Source organism: Patella vulgata, chromosome 7 (genome assembly GCF_932274485.2).
Source record: "Patella vulgata chromosome 7, xgPatVulg1.2, whole genome shotgun sequence".
In the NCBI taxonomy this organism is placed as follows: domain Eukaryota; kingdom Metazoa; phylum Mollusca; class Gastropoda; family Patellidae; genus Patella; species Patella vulgata.
Window position 1 is genome coordinate 53,781,684 of NC_065885.2, and position 24,319 is coordinate 53,806,002.

The 24,319-nt window shown below is 32.8% G+C and overlaps 1 protein-coding gene across 1 annotated transcript; it reads left to right on the forward strand.

The window, feature by feature from the left end:
- The first annotated feature begins 1,198 nt into the window (after nucleotides 1–1,198).
- On the forward strand, nucleotides 1,199–22,542 carry LOC126827779 (guanine nucleotide-binding protein G(i) subunit alpha). Its single transcript, XM_050557313.2, has 9 exons — nucleotides 1,199–1,541; nucleotides 5,017–5,059; nucleotides 7,286–7,427; nucleotides 12,906–13,063; nucleotides 13,473–13,601; nucleotides 15,671–15,800; nucleotides 16,906–17,059; nucleotides 17,547–17,739; nucleotides 18,534–22,542. Exons 1-8 carry the CDS (start codon nucleotides 1,424–1,426, stop codon nucleotides 17,735–17,737), a joined length of 1,065 nt encoding a protein of 354 aa, XP_050413270.1. The 5' UTR covers nucleotides 1,199–1,423; the 3' UTR covers nucleotides 17,738–17,739; nucleotides 18,534–22,542.
- The last annotated feature ends 1,777 nt before the right edge of the window (nucleotides 22,543–24,319 follow it).

Below are 24,319 nucleotides of genomic sequence, written 5' to 3' on the forward strand. Positions count from 1 at the left end.
CCAAATTAAAAATCCAAGTACTATCGCCATTGAGGGGGGGGGGGGGGGGGTGGTGGCTGAATGGTTAGCACGTGCGTGCTGTATCATAAAGTCTGTCATTGAGTCAACTGGCGTGGTTTCGAATCCCCGGTTGTACGTGACAAGGAGTAGGGTCGCCTGTCCAACTTCGTGGGTTTTCTCCGGGTCCTCCGGTTTCCTCCCACTGCTAAAGACCCCTACGCGCAAGCGAATTATGGAAATAAAATTGAACCATATGTTAGTCCCGAAATGACCTGGTTTGTGTCGAGTGGACGTTAAACCCCATTTCTCTCCCTCTCTCGCCATTGAAGAGACGACAACTGTCAAGATCGGTTGCATTATGTCTGTTACGTCTTTTTTGGGAAATCATTTTATTTATTTATTTCTTATTTTTTTTTTTTTTTTTTTTCATTTTAGTGAAGCCGCTGTCATTACAGGCCCGGAACTCTACAGCGCAGTGACGCTTACGACGGGCCCGCGTACCCATTCACTTGATTTGATATTTGTTAATGTCTATATTCTGTCTTGTCCGCAGTTCTATCTTGAAGATTTTTTTTTTTTTTTGCGTGTATTGTGCTCCTCCTGCACTTAATAATAGGTAGGTTATTTTGCGCCATCGTTGAACGTGCACGTCAATCACATAGAAAAAAGAACCGAAAATCTTTGAAAAAAGAATATTTACGACTACAATACTATTGCAATGTAGACACTGAAACTGGTCGTCTATTCTCGGGACTGGTCAAATGAATTTAATAATATAACATCAAAAGTTCAGGCGGAAACGCCGCTATCTGGGCAAAATTAACCCCTCGCATTGCACACGGTAGCATTGAAATAAATTGTTAGTCTCAAATTATCGAAGCATTGTGTTGGCGAGATGTTATATCCCATTCCATTATATTAAAATTCACCACTCTAGACTGGGTAGCCTAAAACCCATGTCATTTCAAAAACGAAAATGAAAATCAATCTAAATAAATAAATCGGTATAATGTACAAATTATTTTATTATTCATCTAATGCATACAATTTCATCAAAACTTGTATATTATCTGAACATGTTTATTCACGATAGACATTAATTAAATGGCGTGTTAGCCTAATATAAAGAGCATCCCATTCATTCACCCTTTGATAACATGATCATTTAACATAGCGAGATTTCGCGAGATTTGGCTGCAGGTGCCCGTTACATCCGGGCTTTTTCTTCAAACGCTTGCAAGAATTTTGCAAATCAGACGGATGAAGCTTTCGAATATTGAAGTCTGTTGTTTGGAATTTAGATTCACGTAGTTCAATATATGGATGTATAAACCCGAATATATTCAGGTTATTCAGTATATTCCGGGCTTGTTTGTTCATTTGATTTTGTGAAGACTGTTGTGAGCTAAATTAGCGATCCAACATGGGGTGTGTAACGAGTTCAGAAGACAAGGTGGCTATGGAGAGGTCCAAACAAATTGATAAAGGACTGAGGGCCGATGGTGAAAAATCTTCTCGAGAGGTCAAATTATTATTATTAGGTAAATATTTAGTTAATCATACATGATGGTATATTAGAATTGATGGCACACCCCTCTCGAATCGACGGACTGTCATCTTTTTTAGCAGTCTCATCGTAATAAAAATATTTCCGTCGCGGACGCATACAAACACTAGCCTAACGTTCAACCCATTTGCGGCGGTCTAATTTCATTTATTGACATAAAAATTGTAATCTCTTTACACTTCCTAGAGCTACAGTACATATTTTCCAGTCTCGTAACAAGGATAATTCCTCGGCGTGTCGTTTTAAGCTCAAACTTGTCAAATTAGTCGTTTATACTTTATGTACGACACCCATTTCCGGAAAAACTCGCGTGTTTACAGTGGATGGTATTAAAGGCCACACAGCCGTTTTAAATCGGCCCCTTTTTGAAAGTGACTCAGTGGATTGGCTAATACGTTGTACACAAGAGAAAGCCTTGTTATGCATGAGATGCTGTAAATATGTAACTATGTATATTTGGCCTACTTTTCAGAATTCAAAATAAATTTAGGCAACACTGAACTTCCCATGGTATTTAAATTTATGTAAATTATCTTAGTTTATTACATGAAATGGTTTCGGCTTATAAGTTATTCATCAGTAAAAACTAATATTTCCCTTCCGACTCCTTCATAAGTTCATAATAATGATAGCATAATACTTAACTGGTTTCACAAATCACAATACTTTAAATTTTTCAAAATCCTTTATGCAACACATTTGTCCAAATGTCAGGCACATTCTTTTCATCGTTTTTTTTTTTTCTGGTGCTGATACTAACATCATTTCTAAACAGTACTAACAGTCATAACATGACATCAGACAGTGCTTGTACAAATGTTTGTATGCAAATAGTTTTGCAAGGATATTCGGTGTGATTTGATATTGATACATATTTTGTCTTCGTAGAGTATACATATACATTGTACATGTACGTATGTATTGATGATAGAACTCGAATGAAATCAGGTGATAATGAAAAGTACCAGTAGTCAAATAGCTATGATAAAATCAGTACCACTACTCATCAATATTTATTTAACATCCTGTAGCTATTTCCTGGAAAATACCAATCATTTTCCTTATATTCACCTGAATATCTATATGTATTAGCCCTGCACACTACACACAATTTTATCAATGCCAATTTTCGACATCTCTTGAGATCAGTAAGGACTAAGTAATACATATGTTTTAGTGGTCATAATAACCATGCAAATACATGCAGCACATAGAACAACTGCGTAGCCAATGTGTAAATGTATGCACACCTGTTCCTAATATAAAATTTATGTTGGTGATTATATGTTTATCCGCTAACATGTCTGTTACAAATTATTAAATCTTTTGCATGTAATTACCCCTTGTCAGTGATACAGGAGTTTGGACAGAGCACCTGGCAAGGGACAATGTATAGTCATTCGGATTGGATAAAAAAACAGGTCCTGTGTACACATTGGTGTGCATGTAAAAGATCCCTTGGCAATTGGAATTCGATATTGGAGTAGGCGGTAATGCTGTTGTCCAAGCAAGATTTCCCTCATAGCACACTGTATGGGGTATTCCCGTCTTCCTTAGCTGCTCAGTCAGAGCAGAACAGGACGTTAAACCTCATTTCTTTTACTTACCTATATTTAATACAGTTGATAATATTGTTTGATTTAAAACTGATTGTCATCAAATTATTCTGGTTGCTTTAACAAGAATGATTATATTTATATAACTAGGCTGTTTATACAGAACTTGTTCACCAATTGTCTAACACTTTAACTTTCATTTACATGTACAACATGCTTGGGAATTAATTAATGATTGATATATTCTCAGAATTCGAGTTGTGATATGAAATGAAATGGGATGTAACATACTACTGTTCTGCTCCAACTGGGCTAATGAAAACAGGCATACACCGCACAGTGTGCTATGAGGAAACTTTTGCCCGGGCAGCGGCACTATGGTCTACTCTTATATCGAATTCCAACTGCCAAGGAATCTTTGACGCCAGGGCTGCCGAGAACCAGTATCGCAGCGCAATTTGCGATACATATTTTGTCCGTTGCTAACCAAAAATTAAAATCTAACGTTTTTGATTCGCAGTTACTGCGAATCATTAATATGCCTGTCATTTTGGATATTGACACAAGAATAATCCACATTTTGAAGACTAGAAGGCTTACTCAACACTTTCAACGTGTATAAAATGTTGAATAAAATTTTATAAACAAAACTGAATTCTCCGTGTGACATTTTCTTCTCGAACTGCCCTGACACAATACTATATAACACAGGGACATAACTCTATGAATAGGGACTATTAAACCGGAAATATGGATTAAGTAGTACCACTCACGTTGTGAGACATCAAGTAATTATATCATATTCATTTTGAAAGAAATAAATCCAGTGTATCTCCCACGTATTGTAAATAAAATATAAAAAAAATAAACACATGTTAACGTTTTGTAAAATGATAAATCAAAGTAAAAATTCCCGTAAAATATTATTGTTTATATCGCGTGTGTCTAGTTAATCGAGGTGCGCCCGATTGAACAAAAATAATAATACACGATAAAAAGCAGACAAAATTGTTTTCTAACGAAGATTTCTAACGTAACAATAAAATTACAATTAAAATGAGTTGGGCTTCGGAAGTCACTGTCAAGAATTGGCTTCAGGCGTAAGACCTAACTAAATGTCTACATCACATTCACAAACTGTCACAAGTACTTGTGGCAGTGCTAAAAAATCTAAGAATAGTCAGAATGGAATCTAATCATATTTCAATTCGTTATGAATTAAAGTAATATCTTGTTATTTAGGTGTTTTACGTTGAAACTGAAAAACTGCTAATCAATTTTTAAATTTGCTAATCAAATTTGGCAAAATTGGACTTTTTGATTAGCAGTGCTGCTAATCAACTGTGAAAAATTACCGACAGCCCTGTTTGACGCCAATGCATGTGAACACGGTATCTCAGATTATTTATCCCATCCGAATGACTAAACAGTTGTCCTGCACCACCAACAGGGGGAAACCACGACGCATAATCCTGATGAACTTTCTCGACCAATGCAGGGATCGAACACACCACACATAGCCACTGTGGCTCCAAAAATTAGAGTTGTATAATGTTCATTTGTAAAAACCCAATATTGATATAAAGCAATGGTAATGGGCAATGAGAGCGACTCATTTGTGTGAAAAAAATCTTGGCAGTTGGTGTTCATAAAAAGGGTAGGCTTAACATGTTTGCCCGTCTTCATTAGCCCAGTTAGTGCAGAAAAGTGGGTCGTCAAACTTCATTTCACATGTACATGTAATTTAATAGATTTCTGTACAGTTTTATCCACACTACAAATGTAGTAGCAGTTGGTAATCTCTGACAAGATGACTTTTAACCTTGAATTGGAATCCCTGTCCCTTTCATTGTGCATGTACATGTATTAAGCAATCTTTTCTTTGTTTATCAGGTGCAGGAGAATCTGGAAAAAGTACAATTGTAAAACAAATGAAGTAAGTACTGTATGTTATTAAGTACAAGTATAAATGATAATAGTGATGATATATTTACATGTAACTCGTAAAGCTGTCAATTTTTATTGTTTTGTCCTTTATGGAAAATACAGGTGTACATTGTAAATCATATTACATGTATATTGATTGATACATTAATTAGCTACATTGTAAAATACCTGATTTCTAGCCTGGAGCTGTATTAAGAGTTTTTAATGTACGTAATCTATGTATTTACCATACACAAAAGAATTTAGAAAAATTATTTAGATGTACATGTGATCTGTTGACTGCATCACCAGATAAAATGAAAATCAGAAAAACTGGGTCCTACATGTACATTTACTAGAAGAAATGTACCCTGTAGTATTGTATCAATAGGACAAACTGTACGGTATACATGTATATTGGTAGATAATGATTCAACAACAAGCAAGATACATATATGTAGCTTTCTATTAATAAACTAAAACAAAAAAATCGACTTAATGGGCCTTACTTGACATCAATTGGTTTTGAACTCATGAGTGATTAAAGTTTGAACAAATGATGTTAGACAGTAAAATACAGGAAACATACATGTAGCATGTTCTGTGGCCTTAATGTGTACTTACTATACATGTAAATGTACATTTATTAATACAAGTGTGTAATCAGACAGACACAAAAATAATTACATGATGTTGATCTGACTACGGTTACTTGAAGAAAAGCAGTTTTAAGTATTGTCCTTGTACATTTATCATTAATTTATTTTATTTTAACTTAAGCATAGATGTACAAGGTACATGCATACTTAACTTATTTGATTTTAACATAAGCATACATGTACATGCGCAAGGTACATATATACATGTACATGTTATGTATTTTTATTCTTCAGAAATCGTACACGGCTAAAACACAATATTTGTGACAAGTGTCACATCAGGGTGAAAAAATGAATTGCCTTGCAGTTCTAAGTATCAATAGTTCAATGTTTTAGTCATGAAAATTTATACTTTTATCGCTTATGCAGCTGTTACAAATACACTTTTGTAAAGCTTTTTATGTATGGGTCACTGCAGTGTCACTTGATGGTTAATTGTATTGCCGTAACCTTTAAAAAACGAAAAAAATCAAATTTTATTCAAATGAATAAAAATATTTTAGATTTTAAAATTACACATTTCAAACGTAAAATAATATTACTGAAGGTCACATTTTTATTGTAAGTTTTCAGTTTTTTATGCACATGTGCACAGTGATTGTGAAAATTTTACAGAAACGTGTTTTTGTAATTTAGTCAAACTCCCTTAAACATACATTATGCAAGAGCTAAATCGAATCTGTCTATTGCAGGTCTTTCTTTAGGCCTAAAATGTTATCTAAATTATTAATTAGACTTTAATTAACTTATCCAGACCATAATCAACTCTAGATGGCATCGCTACCCTGCGATCTTAAGTGGATTGTGATCCGATTTACAGCATAACTTTCCTTCTCGATTAAACGATTAAATGCTGTTTAACGTACTGACTTTAGTAATGATGACCGAGGCTAGGCAGAAATTTTATTCGCTTAGTTCTCGGTTCATAGTGGATCAATTTGAATGAAATTTTCAGCAAATTGCCTTTACGTTACGGTATCTAGTTTTTAATTATTATAGTGAAAACTGTCAACTCGTTATCGAATCTCCCATAATGTATCTTTAATGCACTGTCTATTTGTATAATTCAACTATCAAAATTTATTATAGGACATGTTCTATTAGCATGCATTTATATCATTTCTAAAAAAGTCACAGAAAATGTATTAATTTGAGTTATCAAAATATAATTTATTGAAGTGAGGCAGCATGCATAATGCATAAAAATTGCCATTTTTGGGGACAAGTATATTGCCATAACTCAACAACGAAGATATATATACATGTATTTACTTGAAATTTGGTGGTCCAGGAGAGATCATTATTACAAATGTTGAATAAAAGAAATGGACTGTAAATTCTGGAAGTTGTTTCCAAACTAAGTATACTGTACATGTACATGTAACATTATAAAATTGAAAACTAGACAAATATTGTGTTTTAGCTGGCAACAATTGTATCAAATTATACATTGTACATGGTCTCACTTTTACACATCAATGTACATGTATAATGCAAAGTCAGTACAACATCGACACATAATCCATTCCATTATATACTGTATTTAAATGAATTTGAATAAAATTATTTTATTTCAGAATTATACACGAGAAGGGATATTCACAAGAAGAATGTTTACAGTATAAACCAGTTGTTTACAGTAATACTATTCAATCTATGATAGCTATTATTAGAGCTATGGGACTTTTAAAAATTGATTTTGGTCACCCAGATAGAGCTGTAAGTAAAACATTTGTAATACATTAGCATGAATTGTTCATTTGGTCATAAGGATGAACCCAATGAAAATTCCGAACTTTTAAATTGCAAATTTGGAGTTACATGTACCACCAATGCTCACACTGTCTATCGCCATTTCGGCCAATTGCTACAAAAATATAGATTTGGTGATTCCATTTTTAATATGGCGAATTTTGGGGCAATAACTTTTTCGTGTTGTTCATTCTCTCCATTCATTTGTGCTTGCTCAGTCAATTATCAATCAATTAGGTATCAATCATAGTGCTATCTTTTGTCTATCAATTTCGGATTAGTGTTGATTAGTATTTGGTGTAAGAGTAGTAATGAAGTAAGAAACAAAGGATTGAATTAATAATTGTCTTCAAATATGAATCAAGGCTTATTGATTCATGTAGTTTCTATATCAAATCAAGGTGGCAGAAACTATTATTGGACTACTAGCAGGATACCCGGTTTTGCCCGTGGCCCAAGTTCGATAGCCTAAAACATTCATAGGGTTATACTAGTTAATTTGATACCAAATACATGTATGCGAGGGTGGAGAGCGGCAACGTACATGTAATGTTATTTGCCAGTGGCCCAGGCCCAAATTCGATGGCCTAAAACATTCACAGGGTCGTTCTGGTTAGTTTCATACATGTGGGGATGGATGACAGCAATGAAGCGTGATGGGCGAACATGCACACATACATACAATGTACACTGTACATACACATACAGACTTTGATTTTATCTATATATAGATTGTTTTTGTGTTAACACTGTATGTACAGTATGTCATTGTGGGACAAAATGTAACACACATATTGTAAGTTGTAAATGTACTTAGAAAAGGCAGGATTAAATCATCACCAAAAATGAAAATTGAAAAATATTTTAACCTACATGTACATGTACCCACACAAAAAAATTGTAATGTTTCTTAAAAAACTATATGATGTACAGGCTTATGGTACCTGATACCATATGTGTCATACATGTATTCACAGCTACACATGTAATTTTGTCAACTTCCTATAACCTTTAAAAATAGGTCAAGTTTCTTTTTTATAAAAATACTATTTGAACTTTTATAGATTCACATTATCTGCCCGTCCATGTTAAGTGGACTCTTTTTCTGGAATTTTTTTTTTAGGCGCACCCTTTCTGCTTAGATTCTGTTCTAAGTTGGTGTACATGTATATTTTTGTGCATTTTCTTACCAATTGACTTGAAATTTATACTAAAGAAATAAGTGTTTATGGTCACAAGAAGCTAATTTTAAACATTTTCCAATAATTACTATCACACTTTGATCACTTTGTAAAATCTTGTGGACACTCTTGGGCTTACATGTTTGTTATCCATTTAACTTGAAATTTTATGCACACCATAACGTTAAAGTAGCTAAGTCTCTAACTCAATATCATCCAAAATCTTCGACATTGAAAACACGAATTATTTGTCAATTTAAATCATCATTGATGTTGTGATCTTACCGGGAAAAGATAACCTTCTGATATCCAATATTTAAGACAAAATAAACATTTTACAATTGGTACACGAATCGTGTACCATAATGCGTTTCAGCGCTGTTTGTAATAAGGGACTCGAAAAACGAGGCTAGGCATATTCCACAAGTCATGTCAAACAGTGACGCTATATTCTTATCTGGAGAGCATGCCCAATAAATACTATCGGCGTAGACTGGAAAAACCAGACGCTAGAGATTGAAATTCGATTGAGAATACTGGCGTATTTCGCCGAACCTAACAGATTAGAAATTACAGTAAAATCAGAAACGATTGAATGTAAATCAATTTATATACATTCATATTATATTATTATATGCGTTGCGACCCATTTGTGTCAATTTCTAGGTCCCAAATATTAGCGACTTAGCTCCTTTAAGTAATAGGCCAGTCAATTTTGAATTATTTCTAATAAATATTTCATGGTTTGTTGGCGTTATTGTATTAATTTGTGGAGAATACTCCTATTACCTGTACCTTCAAAAACACAAACATACTGTCAACTGAGGCTACTTTGAGCAGTGGGGCAACTTTTAACATTTTTCAATATATCTTCTACATGTATTTATTTGTTCCAATCTAATTAAAATATACTTTCGATGGCCTACACTACATGTAGATCTAACAAGTTATAGTGGGAGTTCACGTTCTATAACGTCAGGTACCAAGCAAGCAACATTTGAAACGATTACGTCAGTCATTCGATTAACCAATTAGCGACTGCCATGTGTTTTTTTATCTACTTTTGCTTTGTTTTTGATTTCTATTGCCGCTAATGTCTATCCACAGTTCCGCGCAAAAAATCTCAAACGCTCGATTCGACAGACCATTTGATTGGCTGACCTCTCATTTCAAGCAGAACACGAGTTAAATAACAACGCTTCCAGATCCAAGTGTAGTAAAGACAAGTAAAATCGAAATTTTGAACTAGAAAAACGAAACAAAATTGGATCCGTGTTTTAATCAGATTGTATTTGTTCATATCATATACATGTAAAGAATGCTTTACTTTAAATAAATATACATCTTAACTTAGATGATATAAAAAAAATTGGTTCACATTTGATGAAATGTTACTCCCATTATGCAACTGTGGCATGTCTATTAAGGTCAAATAGCCTGTCAACTTTATACTAGAAATCTTTAAGTATACATCATTCAACATAAACACTGAATTTATATATGTAGATAAAGCATATTTGATAAATTTCAAACCGGTATTTTATGGTTTTGAATAAAAATAAAAATTTAAGTACAAAAATACGGATAATAACACCATTTTTAAAGTAAAATGGGGCAACTTTGAACATGTATAACATCTCCCCAAAGACATTTATTCACAATATTTATATTTCTTGCATTTGATTGTAAGAAATGAATTTACTGTTGCATTTTGATAGATTTATTAAATTCCATTAATTTATCCAATGTAATTTTATGAACTGTTCAAAGTAACTCCACTTTCGAGGCAACATTGAACACCTAAATTTTTTGTCTTGAAAATTGAAAAAAATAATATTTTTAAACCAAAACTTTTTCTTATTTTGTTGAAATGTTAATTCTATAAGTATTGTGATGTATTTAAATTATTTTGAATGGAAATTTATGTGTCGTTTAAAGTTAGTAGTTACCCCACTGGCGAGGCAAGGTTGAACACCCACATTTTTTTTTTAAAAATGAAAAGTTAAATACCTACACCAAAATAAACCTGAATTTATAGCTAAAATAGCAATAAAAAATATATAACAGCTTGGCAATCATTAATAAATGAAAAAAAATGTTCAAAGTAGCCCTGTTTCATGTTACGAAAACACAAACATGCAACAACCTCCAAAGACAACCCAAACAGTTCAACTGAGGGCATATGTTTTGATGATTGGCAACCTACATGTACATGTATAGTATCTTTAAAATTCTGCACGCCACTGACAGGAGTACCATACTCATGCATACATGTACCTATTCTTTACAAATGAAAATGTAAATAACGAACAAAAACAGCACATTTCCTCCATTCCAATATAAGTTATAAACTTTCTGGAAATAAAGATATTCATTTCGGAAGTAAAAATGCTGGATAATCGAATTCTGTAAAAAAATTATATTTTATACATGTAGCGCCTAAGTCCTAACAGTGAATTAACACATACATGTACTTCTACAGTACATGTACATGTACACAACATGCTTAGAAGGAAAACTAATATATTTCATCTTGGGTGACCTTTCGAAGAGTACTGGCTTGATAACATCTTTAAAACATCGTCCAAATATGTTGGTACATTGTACATGTGCATGTTACTTCATTGCTGATTTTTAATTAATTCCTACTGATTTCTATCATAAGTTGACTGACCTGGTTAATTGAAGACACTTATAGACAGTAGAAGTGAAGAGAGTTGTTCAACTGAAATATAAATAAGTGGTTTGTTTGCTGTAGCTATCACGATAAGTTATCAAGTAGTTGTAATTAGTATGTAAACTGACTTTCACACTATAATTGAAATAGTAAGAAAATATTCTTGTTGCACAAATTATCAGTAATTGTGAGTGAAAGATTTCACTGTATTTGCGTAAAGCTCATTTGTTAAGATGTGGCCTACATGTACATGTACATTGTATAGGGCCCTACATATTTATAAGGCCTGGGCGATTTTATTTTTAGTTTTATGGTCTTGATAAATAGTCACGTTTTAAATTACGTTTTTTTTTTTGCCAACATGAAAAACAAAAGAAAATTGTAATGGGTGTCAGATAAACAAAATTTAAATTGGTGTGGCCTAAGGATATACATGCATATTGTGAGCAGTACAGCTGTATGTAGCTTCTGGAGTATTTTTACCCACTGGCTAAAATGATCAAAATAGGAAATTTAATAAGCTATAAAAAAAATAAAAAAAATTTTCCCAGAAAGAGAAATACTTACATGTAAGTGGACACATTGAATGCTGCCTATACAAATCAAATATTATGTCTTTATTCAAATGCTATTTGAATATTAGTTTATCATGTAGTGCATTTTCAGGAAATTGGGAATCAGGCTTTTGTTTATTGAATATATATCTGTTTATTGAATATTAGTTGGTTCCATAGAAGTCTGTCAAAATGTATAAAAATCCTTTACATATGTAGTTTTAATGGACGAATATAAAAAGATCAGTTTGAACTTTGAATGGCCTGAATAAAATTATCTGAATCAATTAGATTTGCAAAGGAATCAGCATATAGATCGATAAAATTTCAATTCCACATAACTTTGTACTGTAAATAATGAATGGAATTGAACCGTTTTTGGATTGATAATCCTATTCGAGATTCATCTTTCACAAGATTGTAGTATGCAGATGACTCACAAGGGTGTGGAACTGGGTCTTCTTGTTTCATTTGTGACTTTGAACTACATACATGTACATGTAAAATTAGACTTTAAAGTTTTGGAAAGACACAATTTTTTGTGAAAAGTGAAATAATTAATAGGGCATAACATGTACATGTATGTAAGATAAGATACAGAGCTGACAGTCCTTGCTATAATACATTGTAGCTAAAAATAGATAATGAAAAGGGAATATATGTATATTGAGCCAAATTATCACTTTTAAAAGAACAGTGTAACCTCGATTGTCATTGCTACCGTTAAGATATAAACAAAGTCTTGATTATCCAATTTTTTTAAATTAAATCATTAAATAGCTGAAACATTCTAATCTACTTGAACTTTAAATTGGACTTGGAGCCATCCGATGACATTGAGATTTGAGTATGGTCTTGTCATGTTAGTTATTGTCTAATTGATAATTTAAATAACATTTAAGGTCTAAAGGAAAAACTTGCAATAGGCAGATTGAGCTCTTTGCATAATGCCTGTTTATATGTACATTAAGTATCATGTTTATCTACATGTAAGTTGAAAAAAATAATGATTTGGTTACATGTATATCTGTAGGAGGATGCTAGAAGATTTTTCTCCCTGGCCGGTAATGCAGATGAAGGAGAGTTATCCCCAGAAGTGGCTGGAATTATGAAGAAATTATGGAAAGATTCGGGTGTACAGGAGTGCTTTGGCCGATCTCGCGAATACCAGCTCAACGATTCAGCTGAATAGTAAGTTAATTTCTGTTTTTATGAAATTGTTTTCTATTTAATGATATTATGATGCAACATGTATTTAGATCTTTTCTTTGGAATTAATTATAGTTGTGCTAATATTCAATGGATATTTATTAATATCTTTTAGCTATATTAAATGGATATTTTTGATTTCCTTTAGCTATTTGATTGAATGGATATTTTTGATTTCCTATATCTATCTTTGAAAGGCATTTAGTGAACGGGATATATAATAAACTGACAACTTTATGGATAACATTCATTAGGTTTATTAACTGCAACGTTTCAATGAGAATACTCTCACCGTTATCAAGCAATGATACATCTACATGTACATGTATCTGAATGCTATAGATAGAATATTTCATGCTATTATTAAATGGATATTTATGATTTCTTTTAGCTATCTGAATGCTATGGATAGAATATCACACGCTGGTTACATCCCAACAGAACAAGATGTATTGAGAACTCGAGTTAAAACTACTGGTATTGTAGAAACACATTTCACATTTAAAGATCTTCATTTTAAGTAAGTAAACAGAAATTCTGCAGATATTAAGGTGTGTTACCTGTGCCATTAATTGAACTGTAACACCTGAATCTCGATCCATTCGAGTTTTGTGTCACGCTCATTTCAGCTGAAAATCATCATTTATATTGACAAATGGTCAAAGGTACTTGAGTATGCTACTTAGAATAAATCTTGCCATCTTAAATCTCTCTTGTATAAATGAAAGGAATCACTTTCTGTATAATACATGTAATATAACTCCCCTGGATGAGGGTTTTGAGAGAACTAGGTTTAACTTGAAATTACAAATGTTGAAGAACTTTTTTCAATTAAGAAAACTGTGACTGTTGATCCTTTAGTCGATTCCACACTTTGAAGGAGTATGCATATGGTCACCATCTTAACATTCAGCATATTACCTAGATCTTAAGGTTTTTTAGAAATCATCAGCCGTGTATGTGCAGGAAAACAGGACGTTAATCCCCATTTCACCTCTCACAAATTGTAAGAGCCTCGTGTATAAGTGAATGATTGAAATAAAAATTGCACTGAGCCTTGTTTCTCTTTCTGTTGATTTGTAACAAGCCATGTCTGATAAATGAACTGATCATTCTATTAAGAAATTACTGCCTGTTCTTGTCTGCGGTATAACAATGATGTTATTAATGGTAAACATATTTCAGCTATGGTGATAGTAATAGATACATGTAATTTCTTACTCATGTGGTGCATGCATGGATGATTGATGTTTTCATCTTAGCAACTTCAACTATGGAATTTAAAATTTAATTTGATAATGCCAAATCAAAGACCTCGTAAGAACAATGACTACATGTAGTTTGTTGAGTGATTACTTTAAGTTTTATAGACCATTAGTCATCAACATCATCGTGTACAGTAATGTCCTGTTGTAGTCTAATGTCCTTTGTTAACACAAACCTTTAACTTCCTACAGATATAACACTACACAATCTGTCACTTAATATAAGCCGGAAGTTGCCATGAATGAAACTGAAGATAGACCTAAAAATAACTAATGTTTTTTTTTATTAATTAATATTTAATGCTATTAACACAGAAATATTTTTCTTATGTAATTATTATTATGAAGCTTTTACAATAATTAATTGGTTTATTAGAGGAAATTAAAGTTTGCCAAGACCAACACAATAGAATCCGCTATAATGTTTTTAATAATCTTCATTCAATTTCTTTACTGGGTTTTCTATAAACAGAATTTAGTTTACTTTAGTGACAAATATCCAGGACAAATGACAAATAATTTCCTTATCTCTTATTAATGATATTATGGCTGAGTAAACAAGTTATGACAGATGACGATGATCAAAAATAATAGTTTGTGTCAAGATTTGTCAAAAGAATCATGACCCGTCAAATCAGTGATGGCAATGAATTATTTATAAATGACATCTTATAACTTAAAGGCACAAAAAAATCCATTTCGTTTAGAAGTATCTCAGAAGTAAAAAAATGTGTACTATTTGAATGTAAAGATTGTTGTTATTTAACTAAGCACATCCAAGCATAATAATAATATACAAAAAAACTTCAAAAAAGAATGGGCTGGATTGAACAAAACAATAGCAAAATTATTTGTTTAAAAGAAATAGAAAGATGGTAGTGTAAAATCACTGTAAACTTTAATTTACCATTATTTTGAGAGTTGATATTTGAATAATTTTTTACCAAACTAATTTGAAAATGCTTCCATATACGTAAACTACAGGGGTACATGTTAGTTGAATATCGGAAGAAAACAGACGATTAAAAAAATCTGTACCTTGTTTACCAAACCACGGTACCATGAACTGAACCATGGCATGTACAGTATGTCACAGTATATCGTTGCAGCCCTAATTCACAGATAAGATTGTCGGTTCACCCCTGCGAGAAATAATGTTTCTGGTAGTCGGAAAATGACCTAATCAAAGTGTTGATCATAACAACATTGGGTGTTGTGGGTGAAGTAATGTATGCTGACACCCCCAGAAAACTTGTTAGTTTGGTACTACTAATTTGGAATTCTTTGTTCAATAACGTTTAATAAATTGTATTTTACATTACAGAATGTTTGATGTAGGAGGACAGAGATCAGAAAGAAAGAAGTGGATTCATTGTTTTGAAGGAGTAACAGCTATCATCTTTATTGTTGCTATGAGTGAATATGATCTTACTCTTGCTGAAGATCAAGAAATGGTAAGTAATTTTACAAATCTTGAATTAGATAAATTTTAAGAAGGATTGCAAGCAGTTACAGTATGTGTTAGATTTTTCTGAGTAATGTAAGCCTTAATTTGAAAAATTATAATAAGGAAGTAACTTAAAGCCGCAGGACTTAGTTTTTTTGATATAAACACAAGGAAAAGGGGTAGAGAAATTTCAAATTGAGTATAAAGTAATAATTAATAAGAAACTATACAATATAACTTTATTTGTTGAATGTTTTTCACCTTTTTAGTTTATAATATTAAAGATACATTATGGGAGATAAGATAACGAGATGTTAGTTCTCGCTATAATAGTTAAAAACTAGATAGTGTAAAGGTAATTTGCTGAAAATTTCAGTCAAATTGATCCGCTATGAGCCGAGAAAGAAGCGGGTGAAATTTTGGCATAGTCTCGGTCATCATTACTAAAATCATTAATATAAACAGCTTAGTCTCGATTATCCACTTTTTTTTATTTTATTATCAACGGCCCTTGGTGGCATATAGGAATCTAATCCAGCCAACATCGAAGGCTAGCCTTGACATCGAGAGTTTATTATGGTCTGGATAAGTTAATTAATGTCTAATTGATAATTTAGATAACATTTCAGGCCTAAAGAAAGACTTGTAATAAGCAGATTTTGCTCTTGCATAATGCATGGTTAATTTATTATTTTTATATCTTTTTAATCATTAATGTCATTTTTATCTTGTGTTTTGTTTCCTATTATGGCTAATTATATTTTTATGCCCAGAAGTTGATTTTATGTGAAAATTTGTCATTTAAAGGTGCTAAATCTCTTTGACATAGCTTAACCCGTTAAGTGCGTAGGGCGTTATATAAAGTCCTGGACAACTGCCACTCACTGTGTGTAGGGCCTAATATAACGCCTTGGAGGTATTTTCCCCAACCTACTCTAGAACATAGTACATAGTTCTTCGTCAAATTAATTACACAAGGGACTAAAATCCCTTCAATGACGATTAGAGACCTCAAAACTAAAACTTTAAATTGGAGGGATGACTTCGACTTTTATCAGTTCTCTATATTTATATCCAATCCCTCAGTTTTTATCTATACTTTATATTTTTAGAATCGTATGATGGAGAGTATGAAATTATTTGATTCAATCTGCAACAACAAATGGTTCACTGACACATCTATCATTCTCTTCCTCAACAAAAAAGATTTATTCGAAGAAAAAATCAAAAAGTCCCCACTTACTGTCTGCTTCCCAGAATTTTCAGGTAAATTGGCATATTTAAAGTAAAGAAACATTGGTGCTATTAAGATCTTGGCCAGTCAATAAAAAGAATAATTTTTGATACATTTTATTGTTTACTATACTTTAATTAGATTGTACATGTATGCAGAATTTGAGACAAATTTATCAATCCACTGATAGATAAGTTTTAAAGGAGCTAAATCGCTATTCTTTGGCACTTAGAAATGGACACAGATGGATCGCAACTCATATAATAATGTAATATGAATGTATATAAACTGGGTTACATTCAGTCGTTTCTGTTTAAACTGTAATTTCTAATCAGTTATGTTCGACGAAATACGCGAAGAGTCCGAATTGAATGGCAGTCTTTGACTAGCCTCGTTGATCGAGTCCCTTCATACAAATGGCAAATAGATTGACTTTGGTGCCTCTTTAAGAATATAGCAATGTCTCACATTTAGAATCTGTGATAAACGTGAATAACTAGTTATATTTTATGTTAATAGGAGCCAACACATATGAAGAAGCTGCTGCCTACATTCAAATGCAGTTTGAGAATCTCAACAAACGAAAAGACACAAAGGAAATCTACACACATTTTACCTGTGCAACTGACACAAACAATGTACAGTTTGTCTTTGATGCTGTCACTGACGTCATTATTAAAAACAATCTCAAAGATTGTGGTCTTTTCTAAATGTAAGTTTTAAGTTAGCATGATTTTGTTGTGACTCAATACTGCAAGCTATAAAGTATTCTGCTATACTTCAGTTACATTTTGTCAATTTCGATCTTTCAAACCATGCAGGGGAGTCACAGTGACTAAGTGGGTAAGACGCTGGCTCGCTAGTCTGGAGGTCGGGTGTTCAATCCCAGCATTGGACAAGAAATTTCATCCAGATTTTCCGGCGTGGTTTCCCCTTGCCAGTGATGCAGGTCGGAGAGCATGACAAGGACAGCTGTCTAGTCGTTCAGATTGTATGAAAAACCAAGGCCCTTTGTACACATTGGCATGCATGCAAAAGATCCCTTGACATTTGGATTTTGATAAAAGAGTAGGACGTAAAGTGCTGCTGCCAGGGCAAAATTTCACTCATAGCACACTTTATGGTGTATGCCCGTCTCCATTAGCCCAGTTCGGACCAGAACAGTAGGACGTTAAACCCCATTTCATTCATTCAAACCATGCAGCTAGAGAGTGACAAACAACTGTTCATGATTTTGGAATTTAGACCCATCAAATGTCAATTCATGTTGGTATTCACATTTTAAAAAATTGTAGACGTAATCAATAGGAGACGAATCCAGTGCCAATATTCATTGGGCACTAGTTTGTACTGGATGATCAAGTATGTGTCTAGTCCAAAGGGAGTTAACTACAATGACTTATTGGCTTGTCTTTTGATCTAACATTGGCTAAATTAATTCAGTGTCAAGAAGCATTTGGGTAGTTAAATTGATCACTTACGCACTATGTTTTTCTTTTATTGCAGTTCTTGAAGTTTTTATGGTTGAAGTTTGGTAAAAGAAAATATGGAATTATCTCCCTTATGTTTTTAAATGTTTTTCTGGAGCAAAATTACCATCGCTTATCTTGACACAATTAGCTGGCGTTGGCACACAATTTGAAGCTAATTGAATTGTATTGTTTTCTCGACATAACAATGGGTTATTTGAACCTGGATAATTGTGCTGCGTTCAACACCGCTATCAATTGGTGATAGGGCAAAGCGTGACTCAACAGATCTTAATTATTATTATAACATGGACTGTTGAGGATTGATCCTGTGCTGCCTTGGCGAGTAGTTTTTATGAAAGCAAGTTGGTGAAGGCCTGTTTGAACGCGGTATTTATTATAAATTTTTTTTTTTTTTTATATATAGCAGGTCTTGTAATGACTTTGATTTGTTAAACTTTGAAAATTATTGTTTGCATTAAAAAAATCAAAACCACTTTGTCATTGTTACGAGAGCTTACGATCATGCAGTATTGTTACGTATTGGGGTAAAGGCTTCAAATAAAATGAGACTTGGGGGTTCATTTTACGGGAAATTAGGTCATATGAGTTTTAGGTTAATTATTGCAACATTAAATGCATGATTATTTTGATGGAATAACAATTTGTAATGGAGAATTATTTTGTCAATATTTTCTTGAAGTATATATTTGATTGGTGATATAATCCTTTCAAACCATAAATTAAATGTAATGAAGTATATTTTAGCGAGAATTTACATATGTTGATTTTAATTGTGAATATTATTTTGTGACCAGAGGCATTTTAAAAATTAGTTACGTAATGTATCATTTGTCATATATGCTGCATTTAAATCATGTCTAATAAGTATGAAAATAACCAAAGAATTAGTTTATTTTTTTGATTAGATGTAGTTTATAAAATTGATTTTGTGTGGACTCAATTCTATCATTAGTTAAATATGTAAAATTGAGATATGCAAAAGTGGTCACCAATAAATTTTTGGTATTTCAATTTTATATTTTTCAATCAAAATATTGTTGAATCCTACATTGAAATGAAATAAAATCAAAGGCTCACAGAGAATTTTACAACTGGTCAAGTTTGTGAATTACTTCCCTTTAAAATAGTGTAACATGAATCACAAATACTTAGCTGTTCTTTTTCTCCGTATATTTGATGCTTCACTTAGAAAGAGGAGAAAATCTACCTCTAATTTAATTTGCATGTCTGTCTCAAGCTGTTTATTTGACGTAGTTTAGAAATTATTGATGAATCTAAGTAATCTTGTTGATGACAATTTCTAGTCCTTTGTTGCTATAGAGACCACAGACCCTCGCGATTTTAAAAGCTGATGTCTTTATATTCTCATGGCTGTAAGTTCGTAAGACACCAAGATAAGACATGCGGGGAGCATCGCTGAGAGTTTGGGAGGGTCTGGGGTATGACAATTTGTATGAGATTGTATATATATATATTTCGTAGCTACATGTATGAAACAATTTCAACAGGTATGTCTAGTATGTTATAGTTCACAAGTCTATCTGATTTTATTTGATGGGGATATTTTGATTCAGTTTTTAATTTTTCTTTGATAGTATAGATCTACATTTGTACGAATTTCCTCAAAAAAAAAAAAAAAAAAAAATAGTAGGCCTACTGTTATACATTAAATTATTATCTATCTAGCATTTATAAATGATATTAATGTGACAGGTCATATTAGGATTACCATCTAATGAATCTGGATTGATAGGTTTTATTTTGAGGGATGTTAAAGTTGACTATATCACTGATTTAAGTGGTAGCTATTCAATACCATACACCTGTTAAAATCAATCTGTGATGGCAGTGTGTCCTTTTATTTTTAACAATTTCTTGTCTTGCGGTATAATCAGTAGACTTGTGAGCCATACATGTAGTTATTCCTTGATGGATGTACACATAAATGCTTATTGTTGTAAAAAAATAAAGGTCCCACAGACAATTGGTGCAAATATTCCAGCTTCTTTCAAGACCGCATTTAATTATGTTTTCTCATTTTTCTTTCTCTCCCTTCTACTCTGTTCTATTCTATGATCTATATTGTATATGCACAAAGAATAATTAAAATGTCTGGTCCTTCTAGTGCCTAATACATGATAGGCCTCGACCAGGTAGATGATTATAATCAGGGAGGTTTTTAAAATAAGCAAGTCTATTTAAATGTATTTGACCAATATTTGTAGAGGTTCCCTATTTCTTGCACAATTATGGGCGATTCCTGCATATATGAGCATATGTCTTGAATAATAGTTATGTGGCTTTGTACATGTATTAGTTTCTGCATCAATATCCAGGAAAACTTATTTTGGACCATGTCAATAATACAGATTCTATTTTAGAGATTTTGTTTTGTTTATTCAACACTGAAATAATTCTCATGATATCCCTCCATACCTGTCCTTATTTTGTATTGCTTATTGTTTGTATTTTGTTTTTTCTATTATTCTTGTGCTTTTGATTATATTTTGTGCAATCTTAATGTGGTATTTACTTGGAATATAGAAGTAAAGCTAGACCTCTATTTCGCTGAGCCTTTTAATTTTAGACTGTTCTATGGCTGATACAATTTTCCTAATTTTAGTTAACTTATTAAGATATAAAGTCAGAGATTTCGATTCAGACTTATTTGCCAATCTTGACGAGCAGTTATTTTGACTGTGGGAGATGTAGAACTTACCTGTTAGTCAATATACATGCTCTGAAATTAGAATTTAACCTTAAAGCGCCATAAACACAGGTAAATTATTAGTTTTTATGTGTAAAAACATCAAAAAAATTTAAAAAGTAATAATAATAGGATAATTCTTGCTGATCCAAGGTTGACAAATGACATGAAAAAGGTGAAAGCCCTGGTCATAGTATTCTTGAAATATTTTCAAAATTGAAAACTAATCTGAAATTTTAGTGAAATAGGGGTCAGAAGAAAAACTATTAATGAATAAAAATAATTAGACATGTAAGTTGATTATAAATATCTGAAATACTTGTCCCCAGGAATAATTATGTAGTATATCTCTGTAATCATTTATTATCTATCTATATATACACACATGTATATGATTATTGTCTGGCAGTGTATTAATATCTTTTAACTGTTAATTCCAACTTTTATTAGTAATGTCTTGTTTTTATTTGTTCTTCAATGGAAGAAATTAGTCGTTTATCTGTCTGTCAATCAAGTTCAACGAATATCTCTGAGATTAACAATTTAGTATGAATTTGTTCATTTTTGTTATCCCATGTCGAAGGAAATGGAAATAATATGTGATCGATAAAAATGCTTTCAAGGACATCAAAATCAGTAGATATTAACCATATGTCCAAAATAAGCAGGAGAGGTGGTGTGTATCCTGAAAGGGGAGATAACTCATTTGAATAGATTTGACAACCGACTGATTTCTTTCAATAATTATAATTATATACTGTACACCTTAATAATGGCAATTAATTAACCAAGACATTTTATGTAAATATAACAAAAAACCCACTGATGGCCTTGATGTTAATACCGGTTTCATAATTATTATTGTATAACATTCATGATTGTTAAAATGAATGAAAACATCTTGCCATGAAATTTGATCAAAGCAGCAGTTGTGGTTGAATCCTGGGAGAAAAAATTGGCCAAATTTGGAATATATGTGTCTTTGTGTCCGATTTTAAGCAAAATGTACCATGCACCCATTTTGGTTAAATGGTAGCAGATCTCCAAATGATATTGGGGCTTTGGTCATTCCCAAAAAATATTGACTAACATTTTTTTTTAAGGAACCACAACCATAACTTTACAGTATTTGTAATAATAAAAGGAATTGTCTCAATTATAAGAAGATATAAGTGTGGTATTATATGTTATGTACATATGAATCTGTCTTTGTTAACTATGTTTGTATTTATTCAGTCGGTCAATGATACTATCTGACCATGTGTCATCTTGTCGCGTTGTAAAGTGAAAATAAATTTTAGATATAAAGTGCAAATTCTTGCCTTTTCATTTCTTTTTTTTTTTTAGACCTTATTTTTAATGGTGGCTGGCTATTGTTCTGTCTAATCTACCCTACCCATATATTCTTCTAAAAGTGTAGGGGGGTTGGATGGCCGAATGGTTAGCATGTTAGCATGTGAGCGCTGTATCATAAGGTCTGTAATTGAGTCAACTGACGTGGTTTCGATTCACGGGTTATACACGTACAAGGAGTAGGTTTGCCTGTCCAACCTCGTGGGTTTTCTCCGGGTCCTCCGGTTTCCTCCTACTGCTAAAGACCCCTACGCGCAAGCGGATTGTTGAAATAAAATTGAACCATGTGTTAGTCTCGAAATGACCTAGTTTATGTGGAGTGGACGTTAAACCCCATTTCTCTCTCTCTATCAAAAGTGTGCCTTCTTATCAGCCCACATTTTCATGTGGACGTATATTGTCGTCGCCCCTATCCGCCCGTTCACATTTTGTTTGTGAACACTCTACAGGTCACAGATTTTATCCAATTTTGACAAGAAACTGAAAATATAGGTTTATATCCCAAAGATATTAGCATGTATCGGACTGTAACTTGATGAAATATGTCTCCTGATTGTACGAAAAATCGCAGTTTTATACAGCCACATTTTCATGGTTGAAAGATAGATTTATTTGGCACAAAAGACATACAACATAATGATTAGATCTAATCTTGAGCCCCCCTCCCCTCTCCCCGGTAGCTAATACAGTTATCAAGCGCGGGTCGTGAGAGGATTTATGTTTCATTGCCTGGTAACCTATCACATTCCCGATCGGGAAGCCCAGAATTAAAATATCTCTTTATCGGGATTATATGGAATCAACAGGCGACTGAACAACAAAATTGATTTCAGAAGTAAATAACCTTTTAAAAAGAACAGTTTTGTTTTATAGTCCAAGTACATCCACCGAGATTAACCAAATCACATTATTAAACCACTTTATAATCTGGGACAGTATTCATTTGATCCAAGGCTATTTCTAATTTGCATTTTATATACGCCCACTTTGAAACGTTGTTGTGTATTGTCATCCTCGTCCGTTCTAATGGTTTAACACGTGCACGTGAAATCATTAGGTCTGTCATTGAGTCAAGTGGCGTGTCCCCTGTAGGATCGCCTGTCCATCCTCGTGGGTTTTCTCCGGGTCCTCCGGTTTCCTTACACAATTAAAGACCCCTACACGCAAATGAATTATTGAAATATAATTGAACCATATGTTAGTCCCGAAATGACCCAGTTTTACCGAGTGAACGTTACCCTCCCTCTCTCTCTCTCTCTCTCTCTCTCTCTCTCTCTTCGCGTACACCTATACATGTACCTATATTTATCAATACTTCTATTCCTCGCGCAAAAATATTATGGCCATATACTTTGATTGCTTTTATATGTAAAGGTCTATTATGTATAAATGTTATATTTACACCGGGTAATTGTAAAAGACGTGTTGAAGTAATAGATGTTTAATATACATTAGTTATGTCAAGTGGTATTCAATTCGTTGACCGGTACGCAAACGACTATCTTTAAAGGCCTGCGCACATGTAATTATAAAAATCACCAACTATTTGTCTCACGATGTCCCCATTCCTATACAATACCAGTATTAGTATGCTCACTAACCAGCAAGTTCTAGAATTGCAGGATGGGGGACCTGGCAAGAACAAAAGTCTGGTCGTTCCGACGGGAAGAAAAACGAGGTACATGCGTACCCATAAAATAACCCCAAATGTCTTTAGCGAGATGTTAATGGTCTTTATA